Source organism: Tupaia chinensis, unplaced genomic scaffold, assembly GCF_000334495.1.
Source record: "Tupaia chinensis unplaced genomic scaffold, TupChi_1.0 Scaffold000161_4, whole genome shotgun sequence".
Classification (NCBI taxonomy): Eukaryota; Metazoa; Chordata; class Mammalia; order Scandentia; family Tupaiidae; genus Tupaia; species Tupaia belangeri.
In genome coordinates this window covers 2,706,549-2,721,224 of record NW_006159635.1, presented here as the reverse complement: position 1 = coordinate 2,721,224, position 14,676 = coordinate 2,706,549, and the positions used below count along the sequence as shown (strand labels likewise).

The 14,676-nt window shown below is 36.1% G+C and overlaps 1 protein-coding gene across 2 annotated transcripts in view; it reads left to right on the top strand.

Annotated features, from left to right (window-relative positions):
* The window catches only part of KCNT2 (potassium sodium-activated channel subfamily T member 2), a 386,489-nt gene that overhangs the window by 325,253 nt on the left and 46,560 nt on the right, over positions 1-14,676 (top strand). For both annotated transcript variants that reach the window (XM_014586847.2, XM_006146032.3), the window contains 3 exons: positions 10,501-10,602; positions 13,159-13,242; positions 14,154-14,282. In XM_014586847.2, coding sequence (XP_014442333.1) covers positions 10,501-10,602; positions 13,159-13,242; positions 14,154-14,282 — 315 coding nt within the window. The remainder of the gene's footprint in view (positions 1-10,500; positions 10,603-13,158; positions 13,243-14,153; positions 14,283-14,676) is intronic.

Here is a 14,676-nt window from a genome sequence, read left to right as displayed (position 1 = left end):
AGGATAATCTTGCCGGGTATACTATTGTTGGTTGAAATCATTTTTCACTTAATGCTTTGAATATATTTTCCCATTCTTTCCTTGCTTGCATTGTTTCTGATGAGAGGTTCAGTGTTAGCCTGATGGGACATCCTTTGAAAGTAACTTGACATTTCTCTTTTTACTATCTTGTCTTTGTCTGTGGTTTTGGTCAATCTGGCTATGTTGTGTCTTGGAGAAGATCTTCTTGGGTTGATTCTATGTGAAGTCCTTTGTATTTCTTGAATTTGGATATTTGAATGCCTCTGTAGGTATTAAAAAAGTTTTTTCCCCAGTATTTTATGGAATACGTTATCAATGCCCTTAATATTTTCTTCACCTTCTGGAATACCAATTATCCAGATGTTTGGGTATTTGATAGTATCTAGTATTACTCATATGTTATTCTCATTTTAGGGGTTATTTTTCTCAATCTTCTGGGTCAATTTTTCCAGGTCAGGGGTTCTATCTTTTACATCTGAGATTTGATCTTCTGCGTGATCTAATCTGTTTTTAATACTTTCAAGAGAGGTTTTGATTTCCTGTATTACAATTCCATTTGATTCTTTTTTATGATGTGAATTTCCTCTTTCAGATCCTGAAAGAACTTCCTCAGCTCCTGGAACTCATTGTTTCTTTTCTCTTGTATTTTCTGGAGAACTCTGTTGTCTCTCTTGTCTTGCGTATCTGTTAGTTTTGTCATTATGAATATTTGAAATTTTTTATCTGACATTGCCATGAGTTCCCTTGTATTATCTGTGGAGTATGAGGAGTTATTCTTTTCCTTTGATGGAGAGATATTTTCTTGGCTTCTTACGTTTTTCATGCCTCTGCAATGGTTTCTGGCCATCAGATGGATTATTATAAGTTTTTTCCTAACTTTTGGAGTTAAATCTGAGGGATGCAGGAGGAGACAATCTGTATCTCTAAGAAGTACCATTTTTATCCCTTTGTGCAGCAGATTCTATGAAATATGGGGATTAATATGACCCTAGAAAGTATTCAGATATTTGGCTATTGTGCCCCTAGACCTGTCTAGAAACTCAGTGTGAGGAGGCTGAGTGGAAAAGAAGTAAGAAAGAATAAAAAGAAAACAAAGAAAAAACAGGGCGAACAATATTAAAAAAAAAAGAAAAGAAAATTTAAAAAAATAAGCAAAACATGAAAACATCACGGCACACTAGTGCATCTTCCAAAAGGGGCCACTCAGAACTCAAATATAGATGACTGGCAATTGGTTTGTCCTATGTGGAAGGGAGAAGGTATGAAAGGTATGAATTAGCAAGATAAAAGAGCATCAGAGAGCTAAGTTAATAAATTTTTAAAAATTAAAGAGAGAGAGTTGAAGAGAGACAGACAGAATAAAGAGGGTGCTGTTCCTGGCTAGATCTGGGGGACAGGAGGGCAAAGACTGGGCAGAAAACCTTCAGTCGTCCTAGTCCCTAAAAGGGGTTGCTTAGAACTCCTTTCTTTCTTTTTTGTATGTTTGAATAACATCAGCTACGTTTTCTTTATAATTCACGTACTAGAATAGTTGAGTGGGTATTTATTGTTGTCTGCCCTGGGTTAGATTCATTAGGAAAGATTATTTATCCCATTTGTAAGAAAAATTTTTGATTTTCTTGTATTGGCCCAGAGAAGAATTTGAGAATACTAATTAGTTTCTAATTCTTTCTTTAAATGTTAAAAAACGTGCCTGATATACCTTAGAAAAGTGATAAATAAACTACATATTGACAACAATTTTTTAAAGTGAAAATGTATGTGATTTTGCATAGTATTACAATGTGCATACTATTACAATTTCATACAACATGTCCAAAGTCTTCACACTGGGACCATACAATAGAGTCCACAGGCGTATCCTTATGAAATGGCTCCCTCTGGAACGTACCACACAGCTGCTACGTATGTGTCTGCTGTGATGATGAAAACATATATCAAACCATGAGAACTATTACAATTGAGATATTAAATATAGAAAAGTAATGGATTTATATAACTGACAATTTGGTAAAGTGAAATTATTAAAGTTAAATATTTTATGAAGTAATTGTAATATAATTAACTGTTAGTTTTAGGTAGCCCAACAATTGTTGACTTTTCTGGGAGCTGGTTATAGGACCCTCATAGATCCCCAAATCCTGCTTAAGTTCCTTATATAAAATGTTGTATGTTGTAATAGTACATGCAACCTACATATATGGTCCCCACGTACTTTTTTTTTTTTGAGAGATTTTCACTGTAGGGCGCGTGCGCTCGCCAGACAGACAGAGAGAGACATAGAGACAGAAAGCGAGAAATCACCCCCCAGGGGGGATGGTCACGCCTCAATCCCCTCTCCTCCATTCTCCTCTCGGGATCTTGCGCACGCACGCACACGCGCCCGGCGTGAGTTTTAAGCCACCGGGTCCAGGACACGAACCACGGTAGACTACGTGGGAGTCCAGCGACATAGCCATTATGCTAACTGCTGGTTCCCAGGTCCCCACATACTTTAAATGACCTCTAGATTATTTATAATATCTAACTCAATGGGAATGCTATGTAAATTGTTGTAATCTACTGTCTAGGGAATAGTACAATAAAAATGTCTGTGCAAGTTCACTTCAGATGTAATCATTTTTTTTTTTAAATACTTTTGATTTGCATTTGCAGTTTCAGAGGGCTGGTACACACACACACACAGACACACAGAGTTTACAGATTCACTTGTTCTAATCTACTCAGTTGTTAATAAGAGAAATAACTGAGTCTGAATAATTAAGAAAATAGAGGTTTACTTGGCTCATGATTTTGGAGGCTGAGATGCCCAAGAGCTTGGTGCTAGCATCTGTGAGGGTCTTCTTACTGAGTACAGCATGGCAGAAGGTGACGGCAACAACACAAGTGTCTGTGTCCATGTCCATGCGTCTCTTCACAAACCCACAAGTATCCAAATGTGGTGACACTCTGTGCCTAATCATTTCCCAAAGGTCTCACTTTTCAATACCATAATTAAATTAAGCCTCACGCCCCACCAAAGGCTCACCAAATATTAACATGAATTTTTGGAGCAACACAATCACATCACAACACCATTTTATTCATTTTTTTACTAACAAATTTAAAATGCCTATGAAAGAAAATGCCATTCGAGATAACAAAGTTAAATTTTGGGTTGTTAGAGTGCCTTACAGTTTTTTTTTATATCAATCTCTTATCAGGTCCGTTTTACAAACAGTTTCTCCCAATCTATGAGTTATCCCTTCATCCTATTATTGTTCCCTTTACTGTGCAGAAGCTTTTTAGTTTGATGCAATTCCATTTGTTTATTTTTGCTTTATTGTCTGTTTTGGGAGGCTATCAAAAGAAATCATTGCCCAGACTAATGTCATGGGTCATGGAGGTTTTCACTAAGTTTTCTTCTGGTGGTTTTAAAGTTTCAGGTTTAACATTTAAGTCTTTCATTCATTTTGAGTTTATTTTTGATAAGAGATAAGTGTCTTGTTTCATTTTTCTACATGTGGATATCCAAATTTTTTAACACCACTAATTAAAGAGACTGTTCTTCATTGTCCTTGGCACATTTTGTGAAAAACCAGTTGAAGATAAATATGTGTGTGGGCTTATTTCTGGGTTGTCTATCCTGTTATGTGGGTCAGTGTGTCTATTTTTATGCCAGTACCATGCTCCTTTTATTACTACAGTTTTATAAAATATTTCAAAGTATATAATGTAGTGCTTACAGTTTTATTTCTTTAGCTCAAAATTGCTTTTGCAATTTGAAGTCTTTTGTAGTTGTGTGAGAATTTTAGATTACTTTTTCTAATTTCTTAAAATGTGACATTAAAACTTTAATTGGGAATGCATTAAACCTGTAGATATCCTTGAGTTGTATGGACATTTTAACAATAGTATTCACATCCATGAACATAGGATACCTTTCTATTTATTTGTGTCACCTAGAGTTTCTTTTGTCAGTATTTCACAGTTTTTGGTATATAAGTCTTTTACTTCCCTGATTAGATTTGTCCTTAATTATTTCTTGATGCCATTGTGAATAACATAAATTTCATTTTTTATAGATAGTCCATTGTTAGTGCAAAGAAACTTAAAAGGTTTTTTTTTGTGTGTTAATTTTGTGATCTGCAAGTTTAATGAATTTGTTTATCAAGTCTGTTTTTTCAATAGAGTCACTATAGTTTTCTATATATAAGACCATGTCATCAGCAAACAGAGACAATGTCATTTTTTCTTTCTGCATTTAGATGATGCCTTTCTTTTTCTTGTCTAATTGCCCTAGCTAGAACTTCCAGTAACATTTTATCATGAAAGAATGCCAAACTTATCAAGTGCTTTTACAACATGCTTTCACCAAATTGATGTAGCATTTAAAAACTTTTTTTTTATTATTTTAACTTTGATTATTTATTTTTATTTGACCAGAGAGTAACTGAGAAAGTGAGAGAGGGGGGAAAGTGAGGAGGCAAGCCTCCAGGTCCAGGACTTGAACTATGGTTGACCATGTGGGAGTCCAGTGCCCTTAACCACCATGCCACCTGCTGGTCCCTGATGTGGCATTTTTATATTCATCTAAATGGAGACAGTATGGAAGAAAGGCAAAGAGTTTGTAAGTTACTTCAGTAAATTAGGCATGAGATAATAAAGAGTTGGTCTAGGTTTGCTGGGGTGATTTTGTTGATCAAAATAAAAGAGAATTTGGGGAAAGAACTGACTTTCTTGAGGTAGATAATACATTCATTAATTTTTAAGTTTATTTAAGTTGTAGTATGTAATAAGTAGTGATTCATAAATTAAGTTCAGAAGGGATGGGAATATATACACACATGTACATATAGAAATATATACATATACATGGATATAGATTTCTGAATATATGATATCCATGGATACACACACACACACACACACACACACACACACATACACACAAACATATAAAGCTTAAATTCAGAAGTGTTTCAGGTTTCAGATTTTTAGATTTTGAAATATTTTAATATACATAATGCATTATTGGTGATGAAACACAAGTCTAAACAAAAACTCATTTGTATTTCATATACACCTTATACACATAGCCTAACAGTAATATTATGCAGTGTTTTCATATTGCAATGTTTTGACAGTAACCCATCACACGAGGTCAGGTGTGGGACTTTTTACTAGTGGCATCAAGTCATTGCTCAAGAAGTTTTGAATTTTTGAGTTACAGATTTGACCTATATTTAAAAATAAATAAATAAAGAAACACATATACTTCAACTTATGCACATCAATGCATAAATGTAAAGCTCTAAGAAAAGAGAAGTCTTGTAAAAAGAGAAGGTGAGTTTAGCTAAAGACTTTATTTTAAAGTTATAAAAGAAATTCTAGGAAGAAGACAAATAAGAGAAAATGTGTGATGAGTCCAAGAATAGTCTGGAAGTTCAGTAACGTGATGTCCAAAGAAAGGCAGTATTCAACAGCTAGAGTACATGTTGCCAAAACCTGTGACAAAGGCCAAGTAAGATGAATCTGAGAAAAGCCACTAGTTTTGGTGATCACATGGTGATTGGTTCCAGACAGAAGAAGGAAGGAATGCAAAACAATTACCGTTGAAAAAGCAGAGGATAGATACTATTAACTTGTGCCAATACCATTCTTGATATTTTTAACCTCCCACACTGTTCTGTTAAATCCACTAATGTTATCATCTCATTCCATATGGCAATGGATGGACTCAGATTAGAGGAAACAAAATTTTTGCCAGAAACAAATCTCTTCCAAAAATGTTATGTGTTCATGATGACAAACCAAATGGAAAAGATCAGTAAGACCAAGTGTAGTGAAGTATCCAACATCTTTAAATAAGGATTTCAATGTCTCAGATTTCTTTCAGGTCTTTTAGATAAGTAAATTTTAGGAAAATGTGAAATCACTAGTGAAATTTTAGTTGAATGCTGAATTCTACTAGCAAGGAAATAATGCTGAGAAAAGAATTACAGTGTATGTTTGTACTAGAAGCGATAATGGAAATCTCTGTTGTGTCTTTAAATACATAAGTCAAAAAATGCTGAAGTAAAAGAACTTTGCAGAACATGAACATTCTCCTATTTAAAAATTTTCAAACCTCTATTGAAGAACTGAAGTGAGGGCCAGCCTGTGGCCTTGCAGTGTGAAGCCTGCCCCATCTCCCCCATAGGAATTCATTAGTTCTGTAAAGAAACTCTGTATCCCTAGATACTTTACACAAAGTAGGCCGTCAATGATATTTATGTAATTAATTTAAAAATAAATAAGTATGTTCATATTTGAGGACCTTATTAAGGAGTGGAATTAGTTTTAAATGCTGGTTTTTGTATAAAATGATACTTATCACTAGGATTCAGATGTGTAGAATTAGGAAGAAAGTTCATTTCCAACGATGTAGGCACTATAGGTTAAAAAAAAAGTTCTGTATTTGAAAATATGATTTATGACTTGGAAATGTAATTAAAACAGGTCTTTTTCTCTTTGGAAAAGTAAATGTGCTATATAATGGGATTGAAGTATGGGACTGTAGGTGGATAATAATAGAAAACATTCTAAATATTGGTTAATTGTTAAAGTTAGATGGCAGCTTACTAGATTTAGGAAATGTTTTTAAGAAAATTGTTTAATAGGGATAATTTGAGTAAAAGAAAACACTATACACCAAGATCACCCACTCTGATCCACTGGACTTGTCATAAATTGAAGCTCATTTGCCAGGACACTCTTAGAACAAGCTCTTTTCATGAAGAAATGTTGCTTTTTGCCGAAGTCCTGCCTGATTGCTCTCCAGGTATATTCAGGAAAGTGGTCACAGGGCAGACTGAACTTAGATTTATGAACGAAAAATTACATTATCAGAATTGTCAGTAAGATTAATCAACAGCATCATGTACGATGATTTGCAGTGATAAAAATCTTAAAATTGGAAAATTAATATTAGATTTAAGCCCTGACAAGTGTTGTAGCAGTAGGATGTAGACGAGGGAATAATGGAAAGGTAATTATATGGATCAGTGATGGGTTTGGAAACTTGATGGATAGACTGGGAAAGGAAGGGGTCAAAGATGTTCCGATTGACTAGTTAATAATTTTTGACCCTGATTTACTACATAGAAAATCATTCAGCATGATGGGAATTTATTGTAATGAAATGTGAGATTAAGTTCACAGAGTGGTATTCAGGTTGAAACTCCTCATTGGAGCTGGGAAAGACTTAAAAGTTAACAGATGGTTTTAGGAGTCCTAGACTGAGAGAGTAGAGGGGAGACGAGGGCTGGAACCACATTCTATTACTGATCATGCCTTTTCTCAATATTCAGTGTCCTTGATTTCCTAGCAATGTGAGATACCATCTCTTCCTCTACATGGTGAAATCTGCAAAATGTCCTCAGCTCCTTTGGATCTCCATCTGTACACCCCAGGCTGCCCACCCAGTCATGCATATTTAATCATCATCGAAGCACTCACCTATGCCTCCCTAGTGCCACCACTAAATCAATGCTACTTTTTTTTCTCTAAATATTAATAAATTCATGATGTATTTAGTTCTAGTACAGCTCAATCTGACATCAGAGAAAGAGAAAAATGATCACTAAAAAATTAAGGGATAAGACAAATTCATAGCATAAAATTATGCTTTGCCTTGTGTCCCATGCCCCTAGTTAGCTTGAGGAGTGAAAGAAGGAAGTTTGTCTTTGGCTTAGACAAATAACAGGCCAATAACAGCAGTCATCCATCAAAGATCTTAGAAAAGAAAACTAGATAAGTCATATGCAAATCCTAACAACCTTGCCATTTCCCACTGGGCACACCCAATTATGGATCTCAATATCATATTCTCAGGGGTCTCATCATTTTATTCTGTGTACTTTCTTTAATATGGGCTTAAGAGGACCAACAGGTGGAGTAATGCGATGTCCCACATGGCTGACAACTCTTCAAGTCCCAGATCTGGTGGCTTGAAACTCACAGTGGGTGCTTGTGTGTGCATGCCCAAAATCCTGAGAGGAGAATGGAGAAGGGTTTGAAGCATGACCATCCCCTGGGGATGATTTCTCACTTTCTCTCTCTCTGCCACTCTCTGTCTCTCTGGTGAGTGAACACGCCCTATAGCAAAAAAAGAAAAAAAAACTCTCTTAAAAATTATATTATACACACACACACACACACACACCACACACATATATATATAAAATCTTAAGATACCCATAGCTTTGTCCTCTACAGGATGATTGTCATACCTCAGAAAGGAGACTTGTCTCCAGATTCCTATCTCACAATAGGATGAGCTAATTCTGATAGTCTCCAAATTACCTACACGGGTTGTTCTGATTAAGCACCCTTGACATTGAGGCTAATAAATTAGAGAACGTGATATAATGAGCATGTACAAAAAATGAGTCATAGTTTACCTATTCTTCTCTTTGTCTTCTCCCTAAATCCCAACTGAGGATAATGTTAATCCTATCATCTGGACATTCTTCTCAATTAGGTAGGGATTATGAATATGTTAGAAGAAACTCCCTTTGCTCCTATGCTTGGCGACTGGTGAGCCCCAGTCTCAATTCAAACAGGAAATTCCAGGAATCAAGTCACTCACATGCCATCATCAGAACAAGCAACAGCAGTGGTCCGAGTTGATCTCCAAGTCCGTTCCTGACTAGTACTCCCACCCATTCTTAACGGAGGGCATGGCAGCCTTCAAATTTGCTACATTAGAAACAGAGCCTTACTTCTGCTACCTCAGTAAGTGAAGGCTAATTTTTCATTTGTTAGCATTTTTGAGGATACCGTTTGTGAAGTACAAGCTTAACTTGTATGCTTTTTCTTGTAACTTGCCAGAGGGCACGTGCACTTGCCAGAGAGAGAGAAGGAAAGTGAAAAATCTTCTATGAGGGATGATTATGCTTCAGTCCCTTTGTCTCCATTTCTCCCTCCTTTTGGTATTTTGACCAGACATGCATATGCACCAGCATGTTTCTCAAGGTCCAGACCACGTATTCGGCCATGTGGGATCCAGCTGCCTAACTGCCATGCCACCTGGTGGCCTGCGTTTTATAAGTTCATTTATTTCTTTTATGAGTGAGAGAGACAGAACCGCCACCAGGGTCTCCATGCTCTCTCTATCCCCGGCTTTCGTCCACTCTGGATCATGGCAAGTGAATGCCTGGCATCCTCAGGGAGGTTTCCAGGCTTGAAACAGGAACCTTCCCAGGCGGGATTGCCTGGTGGAGTATTGTGTCTTTACTGCTGTGCCACTGTCTTGACCTTTAACTTGCATTCTGTTTTTCTTTATTTATTTTTAATTGTCAGAAGGTGACTGTGCTCTCCAGAGAGAGACAGGGAAAGAGAGAGGGATGGGGAGAAAGCACCCCTCCATGGAGTGTGGTCACAGACTCAATCCCTTCTGTTTCATTTCTTCCTTCTGTTGGGATTTTGGGCAAGAACGTGCTGGGGTCCAGAGTGCTTTTATTTCAAGCTGCTGAGCCAGGATTTAAACCATGGCTGGCCATGTGGGATTTGGTTTCCTTAAGTGCTAGGCTGTGAGCCGGCCCTTAACTCATTTTCTTAAGAAACACCCTCCAAATTTAAACAAATTTGACATGCTCTCATGCCACTTTTTTTTTTTTTGTAATTTATAGATGCTTAGTTTCAAACTGGTATGGCTGGCACAACTTAACAGGCAGATGGAGAAATAAAATTAAGATGTTAACACGCTAGAAACTACTGGATGTGAAAGGCCTCAATTAGTCTGTTCAGGCTGCTATGGCCAAGAACTGTAGGCTGGGTGGCTTATACACAAATAATGTTTATTTATTGCAGTTCTGAAGGCTGAGTCCAAGATCAAGGTGCCAACAGACCTCGTGTCTCCCGAGGGCCCATTTCTGGAACATACATGGAGTGTAGGGGGAAAGACAAGGGCCTCTGTTGTAAGGGCAGTAGCCCCCTTCACGAGGGCTCTACTCCCATGACCTACTCTCCTCCCCAAAGCTCCTCTTACACTGTCACCTTCAGGAGTAGGAACTTTGAGGATATGTGAGCATTCAGATATCAGCAAGTCCTATGTCCACTTTTTGTTCTTATATATAAGAATATTTAAAAGCAAATCTTCTAAGTGTTAACGATATATTATGTGATTTTTTTCTTTACGTTTTTATTGCGTGTGTTTCTTGTGTCATCTCAAATGCTTTTCACAAACATGTACAAAGAGGAAATACACATTTAATGTGTGAAAGTATAAATTATTAACTCTTAGGTGTTTTAATTGATGACGAAAACTTGTCGACAATGAAAGGGATAGTTTAAAAATGCATTTTTAAGTCATGACACACAAATAGCTAAGAACCGTACAAAAAAGAATATGTGGCTTTAGAAATATTTTTTCACACATGTCGAGAATACTTACCTAGCCAAAATGCCTAAAATATAGAATGTTCACCGATTTTTCTATCTCAAATTTCTGTGCAGAAAGAACGAGAGAGAGGTTCTAATTTGGCCTTTATGTTTCGGCTGCCTTTTGCTGCTGGGAGGGTGTTCAGCATCAGTATGTTAGACACACTTCTGTATCAGGTAGGACTGCAACTTTTCTTCTCTCTGAAATGGTTATGTTACATTTTATTTAGATTTTGTTGAAATGAATATACATTGAGTGTTTTTCATGGACGTGTTCACTTAAAACTGGATCGGGAAGTAATTCAATATTTTATTTCATGTATTTAATGACTTAAATGCCCCCTACCATATTGAGTAAGAAAAATACTACTTCAAAAATAATCTATGGAAACTTTTCTCTAAAGCCAGCTTCTGCCGTGTTTATTGGGACATTTTAATACATTTTGCATATTACTCCAAGCATATTACTGGATTTAAAAAAGATAAGAAGAAAAACTACTGGGTGGAAAAAATAAGACAAAATTCTTCATAGTGTACATTTTTTTCAGGTGTGACATTAAATGCTAAGTTGATGTCAGCTAATGGGTAAACCAAGGACATTTTAAGTATCTATCAACTTTGACTGTTTTGGAAAATATAGAAAAGATTTTACAATAATAGAACCACTTAGTTTGTTTCTGAATGCAAAATCAACATTATCATTTCATCATAACTAAGAGATTCATAGGGATGTTCTTGCCACAAATATAATCTTTCCTGTCTCTGCCAAAAAAACGAACAGCAGTAATATTTCATTTCTCTGATTCGAGTAATTAGACAACCTCTAAATACTTCCCTAAGAGAAAAGAGATAGTCATAGAGCTTTAACTTATTTGATAACACTAATCTTAGATTAAGCATTTAAGCATTTTATTGTGACTATTCTTTTTGACTTTATATTTATGAACCCTCCTCTGTAATTACTTGACTGAAAATACTAATCCGAAGATGGTTAAAGCTTGTCTGCTGGCCTATGGGCTAATTTTGCCCACGAGTATGCCTCGAGCAATGTCAGGAACCATCTGCTTACGCCAGATGCATGCCGAAGCAAACAGCAAAGAGAAATGAGCATTCTCTTTGCCCCCAAGTTTCTAAATACATTATCTGGGTCCTCCAGGAACCAGGGCTGCCCACTCCGTCACCCTTCCCACACGTGTACTTCTAATGATTTAGTGAGAGGATGGAGGGCAGGGCTTGTTGGAAGAGCCATGTTGAAACTGAAGATTTTATATCAATAGCAGCCACATGCTTGGGGCTTATTATGCACCAGTGGTTGGCAGATAATTTTTTAGCCACAATATCGTATGTTTAAATAAAATCTCGTGAGGAAATCGAATGCATAAATTAAGAACAAGAAATGCTGTTTTATGGAAGTGAAAAGCAGTAGTTTTTTTTCTCTCTCTCTTCATTTTTTGCTTCACATTTTATATTCTTGATAGAGATATAGGAAGTTGGGTGTTTTTTGAAGGTTCTACAGAAAATGAACTAGGATTATTGTTTGTTTTTTAGTTTTGCTATAGGATGTGTGCTCACTGAAGAGAGATAGATAAAAAGAGGGAAGGAGAGAGATCACCCCCAGCCCCAGAGGATGGTCACACGGCAGTCCCTTATCCATTATCCTCTCGGGATTTTGGGGATGTACGCACACATTCCTGGTGTGTTTTTCAAGCTGCTGGGTCTAGGATTTCAATCTTGCAGTAGGACATGTGGAATCACACCACACTACCTGCTGGCCCTAGAACTATAATTTTAAAGTTCTTAAACTATAAGAGTGAATATTATATTTTGCATTTCAATCTAAAACATATCTGCATGTGTGTTTATGTATACATATGTGTGTGTGTGTATAACTGAAAAAAAAACATACACTTTACTTTTCTTTTTATAATTTGCTGTGTGCTTTCTATCTTATTGAAATATATTCTATTGCATTTTAAAACTTGCTGACCATAAGCCATAACTCTGTTTGGTGACTTGTGTTTAGAAACTCTTAATTGGAAGACTTTAGATATAGTAAAATCTAGAGAATAATTTCTCTTCAGTGGAACTTTTGATAGGTTGTTAATATTTCTCAAACCATAGCGAATGCTTTTTAATCACACATTCTTTAATGTCTTACTAATAAAATGGTCTGTCTCTAAAGACTTATTCTTGCTTTCTAACATTCCATCATGACATGCACTGTTGTCCCAAAGAGTCATGATGGTTCCATTTTTTTTAAAAAAAGCTTCATTTTAGCATGGAGTGGTGTGCAAAGAAAATATATGCAATTATTATAAATGATATGTGTAGCTTCTAAATTTATTTTACCCACATAGCTTAATTTTTTTAAAAAAATGGTTGAAATATTTTATTGCAGAATTTAAATTCCTTCAAGTTTTTATAATATCCACCATTTGATTTTGGTTTGCAGTATTTTGTTAAAAATACTAAAAGTCTTATTTTCATACGCAACAGCAGACATAAAATGTAAGTATATCAAGATATTTCTAAGCAATAGTTATTTTCTGTATTTCTTTTTGAACAGCATAACTGTGTGTGTTTACTTAGAGCATTGACAAGATCCATTTTATTTTTTTTTTAATCCAGGACTAATATATTATGAGGTAATCTTTCAGAAGTGTTCAGATATTGACTCATAGCTATCCTACTCATCCATACACACAATAAATACATATTTTGTTTACATTGCAGTCATTTGTGAAGGATTATATGATTTCTATCACCAGACTTCTGCTGGGACTGGACACGACTCCGGGATCGGGATTTCTCTGTTCGGTAAGTCAGTCATCTCTAGACCAGAAGAGTGTTCTACGGAGGCTCTAAGATCCATCTACCATGTGCTGTGGCCCGCCCCTCTGTGCCACATATTATTTTTTTCTAATGTATGTCTGAAGTGTTGCAGATGAGTTTTATTGATTGCTTGAACATTTTTATCAGAGGAAAAAATATTACTTTTAGTAATAATCGTTAGAAGTAGACATTCCGAACAGAATTCAGAAGTGTTCTTTTCCTAGCCTGCACTTTGTGACCAACAGGTTCCAACATAGACCATACTGTCCCAGAAAGCAGTAATCATGCAATCTAACTTCATTGTTTCATAGATGGTGCTTCAGCACGTTTGTGTAAACCCTGACCAGTACAATGGGTGAACTGTGTCCAGATATACTAAGTGGCGTGATTTGTTAACCATTCAGGTTTATAAGTAGCGAAGAGGGACTAGAACTCAGGCTTCCTGCCTGTCAGCCTGTGCTCATTCTACTGTCCAGCTTTCTCAGTATGGTCTTATTAGAACCTTGGACAGGATACATCTTTTTTATACTGAAGTCTCGTTATATTTTGTAGCATCAGCAGACTCTATCCACTAAATGCCAGGAGCAGCCTTCAGTGATCACAGCATTTAAAAAGTATCCACGGGTATTATAACATCTCCTAGTCAATCTACCAGTGCCCTGTGCCCTGTTGGTACTGACATTGAACTAATACAAGGTCATATTGCCCCAGATTGCGTACTTGGGTACCTTAAGTTTGAGTGAAGTCCTGGAATAAGTTAAAGTCGATGGAGTACAGGAAATAATTATTTTGAGATTTCAAAATATTAATAAATTCAATTGTTAAAGACTGAAAAATAATCACTGGGTTTTTACTTTTTCAACATTTAATATGTAAATAATTCCCACATACTCTAGATGAAAATCACTGAGGATGACTTGTGGATCAGAACTTACGCCAGACTTTATCAGAAGTTGTGTTCTTCTACTGGAGATGTTCCCATTGGAATCTACAGGACTGAATCTCAGAAACTCGCCACATCAGAGGTTTGGAAATATCAAAATACTCGTTTTGTTTTCTAGTCTGGGGAATACGGTCATTCAAAATGTTGGGAACGGATTTGTGACAAATGCTAATGGTGTAGAAAGTGAAAAAAGGATGCTACCTGAACACATAGTGTCACATCTCTGAGCAAAAATCCTTTCCAACTATTTATTTTAGCAAACTGTGGCAGAATTTCACAAAGTAGTGTTAGCTAAGAATCTATCCTAAAGTTTATGCTTGCTGGGCCCTTGTTTAGACCTAGGATTAGCCATTTCTAGATTTTTAGAAAACAAATTAATTCTAAATAACCTTGAATTTCAAACATATAAGAAAAATTCTCAGGACCTCCAACCTAGATTTCCAATGTATTCCACAACTACATTTATTAGCCCTCAG